The 16,592-nt window shown below is 47.0% G+C and overlaps 8 protein-coding genes across 8 annotated transcripts, besides 12 other annotated features; 4 read left to right on the forward strand and 4 right to left on the reverse strand.

The window, feature by feature from the left end:
* Positions 1 to 1,431: 1,431 nt before the first annotated feature.
* Positions 1,432 to 2,737, forward strand: TSTA_103940 (uncharacterized protein; the record flags this gene model as incomplete). The annotated part of the gene is made up of 3 exons (XM_002486368.1): positions 1,432 to 1,863; positions 1,996 to 2,535; positions 2,609 to 2,737. 3 exons carry the CDS (start codon positions 1,432 to 1,434, stop codon positions 2,735 to 2,737), a joined length of 1,101 nt encoding a protein of 366 aa, XP_002486413.1.
* Positions 2,738 to 3,086: 349 nt separating this feature from the next.
* On the forward strand, positions 3,087 to 3,634 carry TSTA_103950 (uncharacterized protein; the record flags this gene model as incomplete). Its single annotated transcript, XM_002486369.1, has 1 exon — positions 3,087 to 3,634. A coding segment is annotated over one exon (548 nt), but the record flags the coding sequence as incomplete, so codon positions are not given.
* Positions 3,192 to 3,686: a mobile genetic element.
* Positions 3,687 to 3,796: 110 nt separating this feature from the next.
* Positions 3,797 to 5,364, forward strand: TSTA_103960 (reverse transcriptase, putative; the record flags this gene model as incomplete). Its single annotated transcript, XM_002486370.1, has 2 exons — positions 3,797 to 3,996; positions 4,098 to 5,364. The coding sequence occupies 2 exons, from the start codon at positions 3,797 to 3,799 to the stop codon at positions 5,362 to 5,364; spliced, it is 1,467 nt and encodes a 488-aa protein (XP_002486415.1).
* Positions 4,114 to 5,346: a mobile genetic element.
* Positions 5,365 to 5,795: 431 nt separating the features above from the next.
* Positions 5,796 to 5,816: a sequence feature (AT_rich).
* TSTA_103970 (uncharacterized protein) lies at positions 5,797 to 6,606 on the reverse strand (the record flags this gene model as incomplete). Its single annotated transcript, XM_002486371.1, has 2 exons — positions 5,797 to 6,137; positions 6,243 to 6,606. 2 exons carry the CDS (start codon positions 6,604 to 6,606, stop codon positions 5,797 to 5,799), a joined length of 705 nt encoding a protein of 234 aa, XP_002486416.1.
* Positions 6,001 to 6,792: a mobile genetic element.
* Positions 6,793 to 6,797: 5 nt separating this feature from the next.
* On the reverse strand, positions 6,798 to 7,474 carry TSTA_103980 (uncharacterized protein; the record flags this gene model as incomplete). The annotated part of the gene is made up of 2 exons (XM_002486372.1): positions 6,798 to 7,004; positions 7,055 to 7,474. The coding sequence occupies 2 exons, from the start codon at positions 7,472 to 7,474 to the stop codon at positions 6,798 to 6,800; spliced, it is 627 nt and encodes a 208-aa protein (XP_002486417.1).
* Positions 6,828 to 7,004: a mobile genetic element.
* Positions 7,154 to 7,873: a mobile genetic element.
* TSTA_103990 (uncharacterized protein) lies at positions 7,484 to 8,367 on the reverse strand (the record flags this gene model as incomplete). Its single annotated transcript, XM_002486373.1, has 2 exons — positions 7,484 to 7,777; positions 7,840 to 8,367. The coding sequence occupies 2 exons, from the start codon at positions 8,365 to 8,367 to the stop codon at positions 7,484 to 7,486; spliced, it is 822 nt and encodes a 273-aa protein (XP_002486418.1).
* A 1,516-nt stretch (positions 8,368 to 9,883) lies between these two features.
* Positions 9,884 to 9,906: a sequence feature (AT_rich).
* A 676-nt stretch (positions 9,907 to 10,582) lies between these two features.
* Positions 10,583 to 11,086: a mobile genetic element.
* A 293-nt stretch (positions 11,087 to 11,379) lies between these two features.
* Positions 11,380 to 11,410: a microsatellite.
* A 512-nt stretch (positions 11,411 to 11,922) lies between these two features.
* Positions 11,923 to 13,140: a mobile genetic element.
* Positions 13,141 to 13,225: 85 nt separating this feature from the next.
* TSTA_104000 (uncharacterized protein) lies at positions 13,226 to 13,568 on the forward strand (the record flags this gene model as incomplete). Its single annotated transcript, XM_002486374.1, has 2 exons — positions 13,226 to 13,471; positions 13,536 to 13,568. The coding sequence occupies 2 exons, from the start codon at positions 13,226 to 13,228 to the stop codon at positions 13,566 to 13,568; spliced, it is 279 nt and encodes a 92-aa protein (XP_002486419.1).
* Positions 13,506 to 13,529: a microsatellite.
* A 219-nt stretch (positions 13,569 to 13,787) lies between the features above and the next one.
* Positions 13,788 to 16,448, reverse strand: TSTA_104010 (reverse transcriptase, putative; the record flags this gene model as incomplete). Its single annotated transcript, XM_002486375.1, has 2 exons — positions 13,788 to 16,141; positions 16,178 to 16,448. 2 exons carry the CDS (start codon positions 16,446 to 16,448, stop codon positions 13,788 to 13,790), a joined length of 2,625 nt encoding a protein of 874 aa, XP_002486420.1.
* Positions 14,049 to 16,544: a mobile genetic element.
* Between the last annotated feature and the right edge of the window lie 48 nt (positions 16,545 to 16,592).

The following is a 16,592-nucleotide window of genomic DNA, read 5'->3' on the forward strand; positions in this document are numbered from 1 at the left end:
GCACGCCTAGTGGGTATAAGCCCTGATTAGCGTGCCCTTATTCCTATTCCTCCAATATTGTGACAGAGCCACCTCCGTCCCGGCTCCGTACCAGGTCAAAGGTGAAGCCATTCCCGTCGTAGGGCTGCAGCCCTACGGGTTGCCAGATAGGGAACCGCCAGAGCGGTACTGTATTTAGCAAGGTGCCACGCACAGAGATTATATAGATCTCTGTGGCTGGATCGAGAGCTTGTTTCCTTCCTTTCTTTTTCTCTCCATGTCAAATATTCTCGTGTACGTGTACCTCATTGTATGTAGCTCAGCTCAGCAATACAGTAAGATTGACCCTTTCACAATATGACACCTAGGCCACCTTCTTCCAACGTATCCCATCCCCCACACATCACTAGACTCAGCCTCTCTGGCTGTCCGCTCCTTATCATTAAACAGATTGGCTTCAGCCACGAATTGCAGCAGACCCTGCGTCGCTCTAGGCTCAGAAAACAGCTTAGCCTCGGGACTTTCCTCAGCCGCTGTAGGCAGCGGCACTCCAGCTTTCTTGAGAGCTCGATATAAAGCCCTCCGTCCTGTTCGACGTCCTCGACACTCAAAAAGCACATGCCTCACTGTCTCGTGAGGCTCTTTGCAAGGGGTATCTTCATTATCCAGTACTCGGATTGAGCCTGGGAAGCCTTTAAGCTCGCATTGTTCAGTTCTTTCGATTCCTCCCGAGGGGTCTCTGCTCAGCCGTTGAGCTAGGTGCTTTGCAAGCCTTTGGCCTAGTCGATTCGGCACCTTGTTATTATTATTATTAATCATGTTTATTGTAATTCACGAAGCTTGATATCCGACAAGGGTTTTACTAGATCTAAATCCCCGAAGGTCCCTGGCATATAGGTCATATGGGGACGAGATAGTGATTTTTGAATTTTGCATGTATGACTCTGATAGGGGTGAGGCCAGTAGGGCGTCACCAAGGCTTCTAGTGATCTGTCATAGCCTATAGCGCTGGGTATGGACAATAAACATGATTAATAATAATAATAACTAGATCTAAATATTGAGCTTTCCAAGGGCCTTTGCAGGCTTCTTAGTGTCGAAAAACCCTCATGGAAAGTCCAGAGAGGCCTCCAGGGGCCACTGGAGATCCAGAAATCATGGGACCTGGATCTGGGGTTGATTCATCGACACCCTCCCAGGCACCGTCACAGCTACCTCCAACCCCCCCCTGCACTCTTTGCAGGACTTGGAGACTGTCAGAAACAGTCCAATGAACCTACTTTGAGCAACAGCGACGCTCTACAAGCGCCACGACAGACTGGAGAAACCCAACAAGCCCCAGGAACGATCCTCGAGAAAAGGAAGGCCTCAAGGCTGACTATAGGATCTCGGACTCCTATAACTAGGTCTGGATTGAGCGCGGCTCCGAAGAGGAAGATTACACTTACCGCAATGCGTGCAGCGAGTGCTCCTGCAGAGGATAGCCTCGTGATGGGCCTGATCGAGGACCTCAACGGCCATCTGCAAGAAGCGGTCCACCAGCTCTCCGCGGAGCTGACGACTGCCAGAAACGTGATCAATACCCAACAGGGCCTCATTACTACTCTCAACGCTAGGCTAGAGAGCCTTGAAACTTACGTGAACGCGCTACAAAGCCGTCAGATCCTACCACTCGACCCCTTCACTGCAACGCGTGAGGTTGCGGCGCACGGGCCACCGCCAAGAGCCGCTTCCACGGGAGGTTTAGCGTCCACCCCAATACAGCTAGATGCCGCGCCTGAGAGCCGCGCGATAAACTCAACCGCACCTCAGCCGCAGCCGCAATATCAGAATCCAACAAAGGCTACGAAACAAGCCGTACAGCCACCTGAGGGCCCCAAAAAAGTACCTGGAACCGCCGCGAAGACCACTAAACAGCCCGAAACTACCGCTAAGCCACTGACCAAGCCCGCACCTACGAAATGGGCCGCTATTGCCGCGAATAACACCCAATCTGGAGGATGAAAAACCGTCCAGTATAAGAAACAGGCCTTGGCACCCTCGAAGGCTCTGTCAACAACTAATTTGAAGCCCGTAAGTACCCGGAGCAAGGAGGAGAGGCGCCTAATCTTTAGACGACGATATCCTAAAGATGCTCCTACCGCATTGAAAGCCGATATCCTCTTAGCCCTTAACCGTGCCCTTGCTAAGGCAGGTTTTCCTGACTTTGTAAGAGCGGTCGATTCTGGATACGCGGCCTCAGGGGCCTTAACAGTGCTCCTAGAGCGAGGCACTCGCAGCAGCACCCTCGTGCCCGTCTACAACGATACTCTACTAGCCGCTGTAAGGCAAACAGATCCAGCAGTTATTTCCGTGGAGATTAGCGAACAGTGGCACCGTGTTAAGGTACAGGCAGTGCCTGTGGACCGCTACATGTATAATGACCAAGGCCTAGCACTAGCCCAAGAAGAGATTGAGCTGGGAACACCATATAGGCTTAAACGAGAGCCAACGTGGCTCAAAAGAGCTAAGACTATACAGGCTAGCAACCAGAGATTTGCCACGATTGTGATCACAGTAGGTTCCTTAGAGGAAGCTCGAACACTGATCAATAAAGGCATCAAGTTTGGTGGCCAGCACCATCGAGTAGCACCTTATTGGGAGTCAAATCCTGAGAGTATCTGCCCCCGATGCTGCGGAATCGGCTACTCCGGCTTCATGGCTTGTGGTGGCAGGCCTCCTAGATGCGCGATCTGCGCAGGTGACCATGAGGCAATAGAGCACTCATGTACAGTAGTGGATTGTAGGGTTGGCCCAGCCAAACCGTGTCAACACACGGTAATCAAGTGCGCAAACTGCGATGGTGCACACGAGGCCACATCTTCCAAGTGCCCTAGAGCTAGAGAGGCTCGTCAACGAGCTATCCGGAGGACTAGGGAACTTTCCTTACAAGACCTCATCCCTTCAGATGAGACATTCGCGATAGTCCCTCCAAGACCAGTACTGACCCTAGAGCAGAGATCTGAACAGCCTCCAGAAGTAGAGACACTGACTCGAGAGAACAAAGGAGATTTGCTACCTGTGATGCAATTAGAGGCTGATGTTCACGAGTCAGAGCTAGAGCCTAGCCCAGCCACCGAAGCGCCTCAGAGCGAGGAGCTATGATAGTGTTACAACACAATTGTGCCTGTACAGGCGCTGTAGTGCATACAGCCCTTGAAGCAGCACTACAGGCTGGTGCTGGGATGGCCTGTCTCCAGGAGCCCCCTGTACGTGGAAAATACCAGATAAGCCATCCTGGCTTTCTGTTATACTGGCCTGAGGGTCCTCGAGAACATGCTCGGGTAGTGACAGCGATTCGGAGAGATTTAGTAAGAGATTTAGTGGTGGAGGCGCGTACAGATCTGGCCAACCATCCATATTTTATGGTGGTTGACGTGCTGGAACAGGGGAGGCGTACGAGGATAGTGAACTGCTATGACAACTGGCTAGGAGCACGTCATACATACTTAGGAGAGAGCCTACTTACAAGAAGAGCCCTTTCAGATCTTGATTGGGGACCAATTTTAGAGGGCCGATGTCTCGTTCTTGGAGATTTCAATGCGCATAGCCCGATGTGGAATACCCCCATCGACCAGAGGGTCAACGCGAGATCCCTGGAGGACCTAATAATGAGGTATAACCTCTTTATCAACAATGACCCTGACAAACCAACAAGACCTCATAATCTGCTGAGCCTAGGGTCTCAATTATTGATATCACAATCAGTAATCAAGCCCTCGGGCCCTTATCTGGATGGGAAATCGAAGGCCAAAGGCTTACACCGTCGGATCATGTTATGATCTGGGCAAGCTGGGAACCTCCGGTAACGGCGATTACAGAGCCCACAAGGAAAGAAGTCACAGGGTGGCAGATAGAGGCTCTACTAGGAGACAAGGAGGCTCTGCAGGCGGCAAAAGACACCTGGAACGAACTGGCAAAGACTCAACCAAGGCTAACGGACTCGACCTCAACAGAGGAAGTGGAACGTGAAGCAGAGTGGATTGAGAGAACGCTGACAGAGGTCTTGAACAAGCACTGCTAACCAATCAGGGTTTGTGCCCGCTCTAAGCGCTGGTGGCACAGTGAGATCAAGGCAGACGAAGCGCGTATGCCAGGGCTCGTAAGGCCTATCAAGCTGGTGAGATTAGCGAGGAGGAGCATCGAGAAGCACGCAAGGCCTTCTATTCACTGATCAGGAGAACCAAAAGAGAGTGCTGGGAGGGCTTCCTCCAGGGCACATCTGAGGGTTCTCTGCCTGACCAGAAACGGTGTTGGACAGCCTTACGCTATACCAAACTACAAACACAAAGTACCACACCAGCTCTAACTGACGAGGCCTCTGGGGAGGTGATTGCAGCCATCTTTAGCGAGAAGGAGGAGGTTTTTAGACACCGCGCTTTTCCACAGGCTCTAAACAGCAACATTGAGTTGCAGCTTCCTGAGCCTGGATCTGCCCACAAGCTGGTTAACGAGGAAGCAGTCAAGAATGCCCTCTTTAGCCAGGGACTAGAGAAAGCTCCGGGTACAGATTTACTGAACTTCCGAGCCATCAGGCTCTTGTGGAATCTAGATTCAGAGCGCGTGGTCAGCCTGGTAAAGCAGTGCCTTAGGCTTGGGATACATCCGCGGATCTGGAAAATAGCTAAGGGGGTTCTCTTGAGAAAGAACGGCAAAACCAACTACACACTGGCTAGTGCATATCGAGTGATAAGCCTATTGAAGTGTCTAGGCAAGGTGATTGAGAAGCTCGTTGCCGAGTTGATCACAAACTTTGCAGAGGCCCAAGATCTCTTCCACGATGGCCAATTTGGAGGCCGTCGGCAACGCAGTGCAATTGATGCTGTGGCATGCCTGGTTGAGGAGATTCACCAAGCCTGGGCAAATAGGAAGCTGGCTGCAGCACTGTTTATGGATATTAAGGGGGCCTTTGACCATGTTGTCTTGGCCAGACTAATCGAGGTCCTCAGAGAGGCTAGCGTGGATGGAGACCTTATACTCTGGGTAGTCTCGTTTCTATCTAATCGGCGAGTCACACTGGTGATTGACGGACACATTGGAAAGGAGGCATCGATAAGCTCTGGGCTACCTCAGGGCTCTCCGGTGTCACCTATCCTGTTTGTTTTGTATGTTCATGGGCTGTCTAGAGCCATTGAGAGGAGTGTGCTAGAGATTCGATGTCTATCCTTTGTGGACGACCAAGGCCTGATAACAGCCGCAAGCTCAGTGAAGGAGGCTTGTAGGACCCTTGAGAAAGCAGCTGAAGTAGCCATCGAGTGGGGGGTGACCAACAGGGTGCAATTCGATCGCAAAAAGACTGAAGCTGTAACATACGACCAATCCAACCAAGTGATATTCACTATCTAGGTGCCAGTGCTGACGAGAAACTGAGTATGAAGAGGAAAACTATCTATTAAGGAGGAACAGCCCGTATTTAAACCTCTACCCATATTTACTCATTGATAGTAACGTCCATCTCATACAAACCTCTGTTGCCTCACCCGCATCTCAATAGGGAATCAGTGCGTATCAATAACAAATGACAATGCCGATTGATATCACATTTATTGATGGAGACCTTTATTCAAAGGATTCCCAATCAATAAGTGACGCCAAGCCGAAAGCTAGGGCTGAGCCGTCACACCAAAGGTCCCTGGCATATCGGCCATATGGGGACGAGATAGTGATTTTTGAATTTTTGCATCTATGACTCTGATAGGGGTGAGGCCGATAGGGCGTCACCAAGGCTTCCAGTGGTCTGTCATAGCCAGTAGGGCTGGGTACGGACAATAAACTTGATTAATAATAATAATAATAATCCTCAACCACATCCTCATCCTGATCCTCATCCTCAGCCTCATCCTTGTCACTGATTGGCTCAAACTCATCTGCTTGTGTATCCTTTTCCTCCTTTACTGCTTGGATCTCTTCATAGGATAGGTACGCATTGATTAATACTCGCTGATCCTCTTCAATCTCCAATTTTGATGTACATATAAACATCATAATATCTTGAATGGTTTCAGGCTTAAGAGAGCCTCGACGGTAGTGACAGACATCTCGAGTAGAGTTAAATAGCCGCTCTACACCCGCTCCAGTCGCAGGTATCGAGAGCACATCCCATGCGAGACTTGCAAGTGCTAGAAATTCATGTTGATGGTCTCTCTAGAACACACAGAGGGGAGTCCAAACAGTGCCTATAATCAAGGTTAATCTACATTGCTTAAAAGGGGTATTGCACTTACTACTTTTGAGATATTGTGTTAGCTCATCACAATGACTAGAAGACGAGTGATGAAGTCCAGATGACTCCTCTGGCTCGCAAAAGACCTCGAGTTCCAATATTACAGTTGCAGACGACTGAACCTTGGATACCAACTGTATATCTGAAAGACGCCATTTGTAAACCTCAAGGTAATCTTCAAGACTCTTGCGATATTGTCCATGCCAATCCGTTTTCAGATCATGCCATTCCTTCCTACGGAAGAACTGGAGCTTCTGCTGTGGAGAGATAATTGTGCCAATTGCATAGAGATCACTATCAATCTCGTCCGTCATAGCATAGTATTGTGAAAGCTTCTCCTTTGCTGCATGAAGAGCAGTCAGCATGACCTGCTTCGAAGGAACCTTCTTTCATTCAAGCTGACTCATTGACTCTTCAAGATGACCAAAGAGCTTATTGTAGATGCTAAAAACTAGATAAATAGTAATATCTCTAGTCTTTCAAAGAAGGGTTGTGAATTTGAAGAAAGGCTGAGTGATCGGAAGAAGATATTCAATCTGACGCCACTTCTCTTGGTTCAATGTAAAATGAGCTGATTATATTGTGAACAGAACTTATCAAATGCTGATTGGAGTTTTTTAGCACGTCGAAGCATCAAAAAGGTTGAGTTCCAGCGAGTTCTGACATCCTGTATAGGCACAAGCTTTGGCCCTTCAGCCTGTAGGTTACAGAACGCTTCCCAGCGTTGAGGACTGGCATTGATGTAGACAGCAAGGTTCCGGACCTAGTGACTATATTAGTAAAATAAAGATAACACAATAAATAATAACATACCTTATTAAGTGTATCGACAATCATTCTTCGCTGATTCGTAGCATGAATAGGTCCTATACGGTCTTCTGACCATTGCATCTCTACCATCTCATTCTTTGGGTTTGCTTTCATTTGGCCAAGGAGGTCTTTAAGGCTCAGCTGAATAACATGGGCAATACATGGAACCCGAATGATATTCGAGTTATTATTGAGCTCAAGAGATTGGATTGACTCTTGAATGCTCGAAATCATCGTATTATTGTTTGATGCATTATCGGTGGTAATAGCAAGCACTCGATTTGTGATTTGATGCTGGTGAAGAATTTTAAGAACCACCTCGCCAAGATTAATACCAGAGTGTGTCCTAGAAAGTGGTTCAAAGCCAAGAAGGATCTCTTGATACTCCCACTCCTGATCAAGATAGTAGCCTGTCACAGCCATAAAGGCCTGTCAAAACGGAGACGTCCAACAATCTATTGCGAGAGAAAGCTTTGCGTCCTGAGGGAGCTTCTGGGGAAGGCCTTGTTGCTGCTCTTTTACAAAATCCCGTAGCCGAGATCGGATTGTCTTTGCAGAAGGGATTACTGGATGTATCGGCGCAAGTCGTGAAAGGGAAATGACCTCATGGAACTCGGGGTGCTCGATAAACTGAAAGGGGAGACGTGATATAGCAAGAAGTCGAAGAAGCTTCCGCTCCCATACTTCCTGTGTAAAGACTTTAGGTTCGGAGAGTGCATTATGCCCCTAAGAGTATCCACTAATGTCAGTACATCCATCGGTATCGATCACAGTTAGACAGGACATACCGCCTTTGCTAGGAGCTGCTTTATATTTGGTTTTTTCGAAGAAGACTTCCGACAAGTTGGCCCAGAGATATGCTTGTTAAGGGATGATGTTCCAGAGCGGCAATAAGCTGGATGCTCAAGAACCTTAAAGCATTGATTACACATAGCACCAGGTTTACCAGTTTTACCATCAGCCACTTGATCGAATTGGCTCCAGCAACTGGCTATGTGTTGGTAACTCCAATTAATCTTTTTCTTCTTCCCAAATTCCGTGTTTAGCCACCAAGCAACAAACTCATCCTTTGACATATCAGAGTATAGAACGAATGTTTTTGTCCGCCCAGGACCAACACGCGTAAGTATATCGGGAATAGAGAGTATAGGTAATGGAGTAAGAAAGCCGGAATCAGACCCCGAGTCAAGGGTTCCTTGACTTCCTGTAGGGTCAGGAGTACTCGATTGTGTCTCATTGGAAAAGGAGAAGTAAAAAGGATCAAGAGTATCCCCTTCATAAGCTGAAGAGGAATAAATATCAGAGAACTGTGCCATTTTAGATGTTGTTAGAAAAAAGCTGTCTAAGTAGAAATGAAGAAAGACTCACAGAAAATTTCGTAACTCATAGCAAGCTGAATTAGTGACTAACCTAGGGGTTTAGATCTATCACGTCGCGGACACGGAGCTAACAGAAACCTGTAGATACGTCACATTATAGCCCACATACTCTCATATTCCTACTACGGCCTTGTCAATCAGCGAAGATGGGTACCGAATGGAGGCCCCAAGGATAGCCGTTACCACTTCAGCTATCCGCCCCCCGAAACCCTCAAGATTGAAGGGTGATCGAGTTACAACTTACCAGCAAACCTCGATTCTTTGATTTCAGTAAGACACTATAGACTTCAGAAAATTGAAGGAGGAATTATAGCCTAGCTACATATTAACAAAGAAGGGGAGCCCTTTTTGGACAAGAGAATAAAAGTTTTATCAAGTAATCCCTAAAGCATTCAAAAAATTCGCGAATCCATTGTTGTAGATTAGGAAGTACTGTAGTGTTGAAATACATATTTCTACAACTGGATTTAGTATTTTCCCACAACTTCTATGACCATCAACAACGAAGATATTTAGACCCTCTAAAGAGAGTTTCATATGTCTTTACGTACTCTAATATTTATAATACAGAGGAATTCCTTAGAATTTCCTTCAAGTTTTTGAATCACTTTAGGAATCGTCGTCGTATTACCCAAGACAGCGTTAAATAACGGTATTTTATTCGAATTAATCAGCAATTTTATGCATCCTATTTAGGCAAGGTCGCTAAAATTTATGCAAACGAGGGTCAGTGAGGGTGACCCTCGAGGGACCCTTGATGGGATTTTGGACACTATTTATGCTTGAGAATCGCCCCGAAAAGACTGGCTAGTCGTTACTACCAATTAAAGGCAGGACATGCCCCAATCGGCACCTATCTACACCAGATAGGCCGACGGGAATCGCCTGAGTGTCAGGCATGCAGGGAGCCTCATGAGACAGTGAGGCATGTGCTTTTTGAATGCCGAGGACGCTGTACAGGACGGAGGGCTTTATATCGAGCCCTCGAGAAAGCTGGAGTACCGCTACCTACAGCGGCTGAGGAAAGTCCTGAGGCTAGGCTATTTGCAGAGCCTAGGGCGACGCAGGGTCTGCTGCAATTTGTAGCTGAAGCCAACCTGTTTAATGATAATGAGCGGACAGCCAGAGAGGATGAGTCTAATGCGTGGGGGTGGGATACGTTGGAGGAAGGTGGCCTAGGTGTCACATTGGAGGATGAATAGGGATAAGGGCACACTAGTCAGGGTTTGTACGGACTAAGCGTGCCCACGGGTTTGGAACTATAAGGGATCTCCGGAAGGATTAGCCTAGGGAGAGTACCCAAAGGTCCCTGGCATATCGGCCATATGGGGACGAGATAGTGATTTTTGAATTTTGCATGTATGATTCTGATAGGGGTGAGGTCGATAGGGCGTCACCAAGGCTTCTAGTGGTCTGTCACAGCCAGTAGGGCTAGGTACGGACAATAAACTTGATTAATAATAATAATAATAAATAGCCGCTCTACACCTGCTCCAGTTGCAGATATCGAGAGCACATCCCGTGCGAGACTTGCAAGTGCTGGAAATTCATGTTGATGGTCTCTCCAGAACACGCGAGGGGGTGTACGAACAGTACCTATAATTAAGATTAATCTAGATTATATTGCTTACAAGGGGCATTGCACTTACTACTTTCGAGATATTGTGTAAGCTCATCACAGTAACCAGAAGACGAGTGATGAGGTTCAGATAACTCCTCTAGCTCGCAAAAAATTCAAGTTCTGATATTGCAGTTGCAGACTATTGAACCTTAGATACTGACTGTGTATCTAAAAGACGTCGTTTGTAAACCTCAAAGTAATCTTCAAGACTCTTGCTGTAACAGTACTGAAACAGTACAACATGATATCCGTGACAAGCCATCCCCAAGTAGGGGTACAACATGAGATCTCCTGCCAACGATTCCTGTATGCATAAGAAGGAGGTTTCCTGTAACGAGAGTAGCTTTCCTCGTTCAAGCTTCAGTCTCTGTACATTAGGAAGAGTACCTTTGTTAATGAAAGTCTGAAGATACCGAACGACCTTCTGCCATATTGATAATTCCTCCTGTCTAACCAACGGACTAACATCCCATTACACTTGCGATACCGTCCACGCCAATCTGTTTCTGGATCATCCCACTCCTTACTACAGAAGAACTGAAGCTTCTGCTGTGGGGAAATCATGGTGCCAATTGCATAGAGATCACTGTCAATCTCGTCTGTCATAGCATAGTATTGTGAAAGCTTCCTCTTTGCTGCATGAAGAGCAGTCAGCATAACCTGCTTCCAAGGAACCTTCTTTCGTTTAAGCTGACTGATTGACTTTTCAAGATGATCAAACAGCTTATTGTAGATACTAAAAACTAGATAAATAGTAATATCTTTAGTCTTTCAAAGAAGGGTTGTGAATTTGAAGAAAGGCTGAGTGATCGAAAGGAGATATTCAATCTGACGCCACTCCTCTTGATTCAATGTGAAATGAGCTTGGTTATATTGTGAACAGAACTCATCGAATGCTGATTGTAGTTTTTTAGCACATCGGAGCATCAAAAAGGTTGAGTTCCAGCGAGTTCTGACATCCTGTATAGGCACAAGCTTTGGCCCTTCAGCCTGTAGGTTACAGAACGCTTCCCAGCGTTGAGGGCTAGCATTGATGTTGTAACAACCAGCAGGCTTGGGGGTCTCACTATTCTAAGAAATGCACCCATGACGTCTCAAGTTGGGTTTCAGCTACAATAGGAGAAGGTTTATATGTTCGAGGATGGTTTCAGCTCCACCTCGACTGTTGGAGCTATTCGGAAAAGGGAGATCTAGTATAAGTTATATGACTATAAAGATAGCAGATGCTCCAGGATAGCGGAAGATAGGTTTCAGTACATTGACTTTCCATACCCTACCTTGTGTGCTTTATCTTCAGTGATTGCTCTCGAATGTAATTAAATTATACATATTATTATTATTATTATTATTATTATTATTCAAGTTTATTGTCCGTACCCAGCCCTATTGGCTATGACAGACCTCTGGAAGCCTTGGTGAGACCCTACAGGCCTCACCCCTATCAGAATCCTACATACAAAAATTCAAAATAAATCACTATCTCGTCCCCATGTGGCCGATATGCCAGGGACCTTTGGGCACTCTCCCTAGGCTAATCCTTCCGGAGATCCCTTATAGTTCCAAACCCGTGGGCACACCTAATCAGTACAAACTCTGACTAGTGTGCCCTCACCCCTATTCATCCTAAATTATACATATCCCTCGTAACGTTGTTACAGATGTAGACAGCAAGATTCCGAACCTAGTGACTGTATTAGTAAAGTAAAGATAGCATAACAAATAACAAACATAACGTAGTTCACTAGTGAGTTGGCCACACTAGTGAGTTAGCCACTTTTATTCGAATACGCGTTCTATACTGATCCTTCACAACTCAACGCGTCAATATGCCACCAATTCGCAATAAAAATCAAAAAAACTCTGCTGAGCAAGAAGGACGAATCCTATTAGCTATTTCTGATTTAAAGAATGGCAGAATACGCTCTGTACGGAAAGCAGCAGAGATCTATAATATCTCACGGTCAACTCTTCAAAATAGAATCAACGGCATGCCATATCGAGCTGAAAACGCGCCAATAACCATAAATTAACTCAATCTGAGGAGGATTCGCTTGTCAAATAGGTTCTTGATTTAGATCGACGTGGATTACCTCCCCGTCACTCTCTCGTACGAGAAATGGCTAATTATATGCTTTTACAACGTGGCAATCAACAAGTTGGTGAGAATTGGGTAACCAAGCTGACTAAACGCCGTCCAGAGATCGATTCGAAGTTCTCACGAAGATATAACTATGAACGCGCTAAATGCGAAGATCCGAAGATAATCCGGGAACATTTTGATCGCGTACGAGCTGCTATATTGGATGGAGTATGGGATCTTACCAGAAGATATTTACAATTTTGATGAGACGGGCTTTGCTATGGGACTCTGCTCATCTGCAAAGGTTATTACTGGAAGCGATCGATATGCACGGCCAAAGCTTTTACAGCCTGGGAATCGAGAATGGGTGACTGCAATTGAGGCAACAAATTCAACTGGATGGGCTGTTCCTTCGTACATTATTTTCAAAGCAAAGAAAAACGTACGATTAGGCTGGTTTGATGATCTTCCAAGTGATTGGAGGATCAATATTAGCGAGAATGGTTGGACTACAGATCAAATAGGATTAGAATGGCTTAAAACCCATTTTATTCCCTATATTAATGATCGTACAATGGGAAAATATCGAATGTTGATTCTTGATGGCCATGGAAGCCATTTGACTGCAGAATTTGATCGTATATGCACTGAGAATAATATTATTCCAATCTGCATGCCACCTCATTCTTCACATCTCTTACAGCCTCTTGATGTTGGCTGTTTTGCTGTTTTAAAACGGCATTATGGGCAGCTTGTTGAGCAACGAATGAGGCTTGGATTCAACCATATCGACAAAATGGACTTTTTAATGGCATTTCCACAGGCTCGTACGGTGGCATATAAAGCTCAAACTATTCGGAATAGCTTCACAGCCACTGGATTAGTGCCTTTTAATCCGGATCGAGTTATTCAACAACTTAATATTCAATTAAAAACACCAACACCCCCTCCGAGTCGATCAAGCAATACACAATCATCTTGCTTACAAACCCCTCAAAATATACGCCAATTTATTTGTACGCCAGTCAACTACAATTACGAAACGTATAAATGAGCGTACAGGAAGCCCAAATCAAGTGATTGATCAAGCAATTATGCGGATGTCAAAGGCCTATGAAACGACTATGAATGATCTTGTACTCGTACAGAAAGAAAACCGTGATTTACGAGCTGCGCATGGCAAAGAGAAACAAAAACGCCAAAAATCTAAGAAACAGATATCTATTGAGCATGGGATTACTGGCGAAGAAGCTCAAGCGCTCGTACAAGATCAGGTTGAGGCATCTCAAGCTGTTACTACTGCTCCGGGTGAGCCGGAGCTCCCAGCTTCTCAAGCAGTCGTACGCCGCCAATTTCGCTGCAGTGGTTGTGGTGTTAGTATTATTATTATTATTATTAATCAAGTTTATTGTCCGTACCCAGCCCTATTGGCTATGACAGACCTCTGGAAGCCTTGGTGAGACCCTAAAGGCCTCACCCCTATCAGAATCTTACATACAAAAATCCAAAAATAAATCACTATCTCGTCCCCATGTGGCCGATATGCCAGGGACCTTTGGGTACTCTCCCTAGGCTAATCCTTCCGGAGATCCCTTATAGTTCCAAACCCGTGGGCACACCTAATCAGTACAAACTCTGACTAGTGTGCCCTCACCCCTATTCATCCTCCAATGTGACACCTAGGCCACCTTCCTCCAACGTATCCCACCCCCACGCATCACTAGACTCAGCCTCTCTGGCTGTCCGCTCATTATCATTGAATAGGTTGGCTTCAGCCACGAATTGCAGCAAACCCTGCGTCGCTCTAGGCTCAGCAAATAGCCTAGCCTCGGGGTTTTCCTCAGCCGCTGTAGGCAGTGGCACGCCTGCTTTTTTGAGGGCTTGATAGAGAGTTCTTCGTCCTGCACGACGTCCACGGCACTCAAAGAGTACATGCCTTACTGTCTCATGAGGTTCCTTGCAGGCCTGACACTCAGGCGATTCCCGTTGGCCTATCCGGTATAGATAGGTACCAATTGGGGCATGTCCTGTCTTTAACTGGTAGTATCGACTAGCCAATCTTTTTGGAGCTTTTCCTGCCACTGGGTCAAGGTTCCAACCTCGAGGCATCTTGTAGACACGTCCATCTCTATGCCTGCCTTGTACAGCATTGATTTGAGCCCATTCAGATACTGCGGCTCTCCTTGCTTCCGTGCAAGCCCTTCTAACGTGCGCTAAAGATAGGTGCTCAAAACCAGGCGCGGTTTGTTTACTAGCTGCACGTTTAGCAGCTTGATCAGCCTGCTCGTTCCCTTCAATCCCTGAGTGGCCTGGGACCCATTGTATTGTGACTGGCTGGCCTCTCAAGGCTAGTTTCTCAGCTGCCTTGTGGGCCCTAAGAACAAGGGCTTGCCCAGGGCCTGGCCTTGTCGATCTGAGGCGATCAATAGCATTCTGTGCGTCAAGTAACACCCAGATAGGACCAAGAGGTTGCCTCTCCAGTGCCCATTTAAGGGCTGTGGCTACTCCCACTAGTTCTGCGTCAAACACCTCGTGTCCGTGGCCCATTGGCACTTCTACGTGTTCCCAGGGGCCTTCAGGTACAGCCTGTAAAGTGACACCGGCTCCTGCACGTCCTGTATCGAGTCTGGAGCCATCGGACCAAAACGTTGTTCCAGCATGCTGTTGATTAGCCTCTGTTAGGGCCTCTTCCTTGTCAAGTACTCGGATCGAGCCTGGGAAGCCTTGGAGCTCGCATTGTTCAGTTCTCTCAATTCCTCCAGAGGGGTCTCTGTTCAACCGTTGAGCAAGGTGCTTTGCAAGCCTTTGGCCGAGTCGATTTAGCACCTTGTTGTCTCTAGAGGCCCATTCCCGGTCGTCCAGTGGTTGCTCTCCAGGTTGTGCGTGAAGGTCACCATGTCTGAGGGTGACTGGAAGTATCTGCGCTGTAGGATGCGTGTCAGGCAGAGCTAGTAGCCTCGCTGTATATCGAGCTACTCTAGCGTCCATTAAGACTGTCGCTGGCTCTAACGCTGCCTCTCTGATTAGGGCTCCGATTGGGGTTTTTGGGAACATGCCCGTAATACCTCTGGCTTGCTTATTGATTAGAATCTGGATCCTTTGTGTCCATGTTTTCTGGCCTTGCCACCATATCTCAGCACCCCACAGCAATTGGGCTTGCACTGTAGCCTTCTGTATGCGCCTCACTAATGCTGGAGGTAACCCATTAGCTCTGCAGAGTGAGTTTAACCTGATTATCGTATTTCTTGCTGTCTTAATTCGAGCGTTGTAGTGGCTCTTCCATGTAAGTTGGCTATCTAGGAGTATCCCTAGCCACCGTACTGTAGATTTGACAGTTGCCAACTCGCCTCCAACCCTGATCCGGGCTCGAGATACGTTTTGGGCCACTTGACGTCTGTGTCGTCTATAAAAGAAAGCGGCCTCAGTCTTTTTGCGATCAAATTGTACCCCGTTAGCCACCCCCCACTCAATGGCTACTTCCGCGGCTTTCTCGAGGATCCTACAAGCCTCCTTCACTGAGCTTGCGGCTGTTACTAGGCCTTGGTCGTCCACAAAGGACAGACATCGAACCTCTGGCACACTCCTCTCAATGGCTCTTGATAGCCCATGAACGTATAGAACAAAGAGAATGGGTGACACCGGAGAGCCCTGAGGTAACCCAGAGCTTATCGGTACTTCCTTTCCCACGTGTCCATCAATCACAAGAGTGACTCGCCGGTCAGATAGAAATGAGATCACCCAATGTATAAGATCTCCATCCACGCTAGCCTCTCTGAGCACCTCTACCAGTTTTGCTAGGATGACATGGTCAAAGGCCCCCTCAATATCCATAAATAGAGCTGCAGCCAACTTTCTATTTGCCCAAGCTTGATGGATCTCCTCCACTAGACATGCTACAGCATCAATTGCACTGCGTTGCCGATGGCCTCCAAATTGACCATCATGGAAGAGGTCTTGAGCCTCTGCAAAGTTTGTAATTAACTCTGCTACGAGCTTCTCAATTACCTTGCCTAGGCACTTCAATAGGCTTATCACTCGATACGCACTAGCCAGTGTGTAGTTGGTTTTACCGTTCTTTCTCAGTAGAACTCCCTTGGCTGTTTTCCAGACACGTGGATGTATCCCAAGCCTAAGGCACTGCCTAGTCAGGCTAACCACACGCTCTGAGTCTAGATTCCATAAGAGCCTGATAGCCCTGAAGTTCAGTAAATCTGTACCTGGAGCTTTCTCTAGTCCCTGGCTAAAGAGGGCATTCTTGACAACTTCCTCGTTAACCAGCTTGTGGGCCGATCCTCGCTCAGGAAGCTGTAACTCCATGTTACTGTTTGGAGCCTGTGGAAATGCACGGTGTCTAAAAACCTCCTCCTTCTCGCTAAAGGTGGCTGCAATCACCTCCCCTGAGGCCTCATCGGTGAGGGCTGGTGTGGTGCCTTGTGTTTGTGGTTTAGTATAGCGTAAGGC

This window comes from Talaromyces stipitatus, genomic scaffold, assembly GCF_000003125.1.
Source record: "Talaromyces stipitatus ATCC 10500 scf_1105507295511 genomic scaffold, whole genome shotgun sequence".
Lineage (NCBI taxonomy): Eukaryota > Fungi > Ascomycota > Eurotiomycetes > Eurotiales > Trichocomaceae > Talaromyces > Talaromyces stipitatus.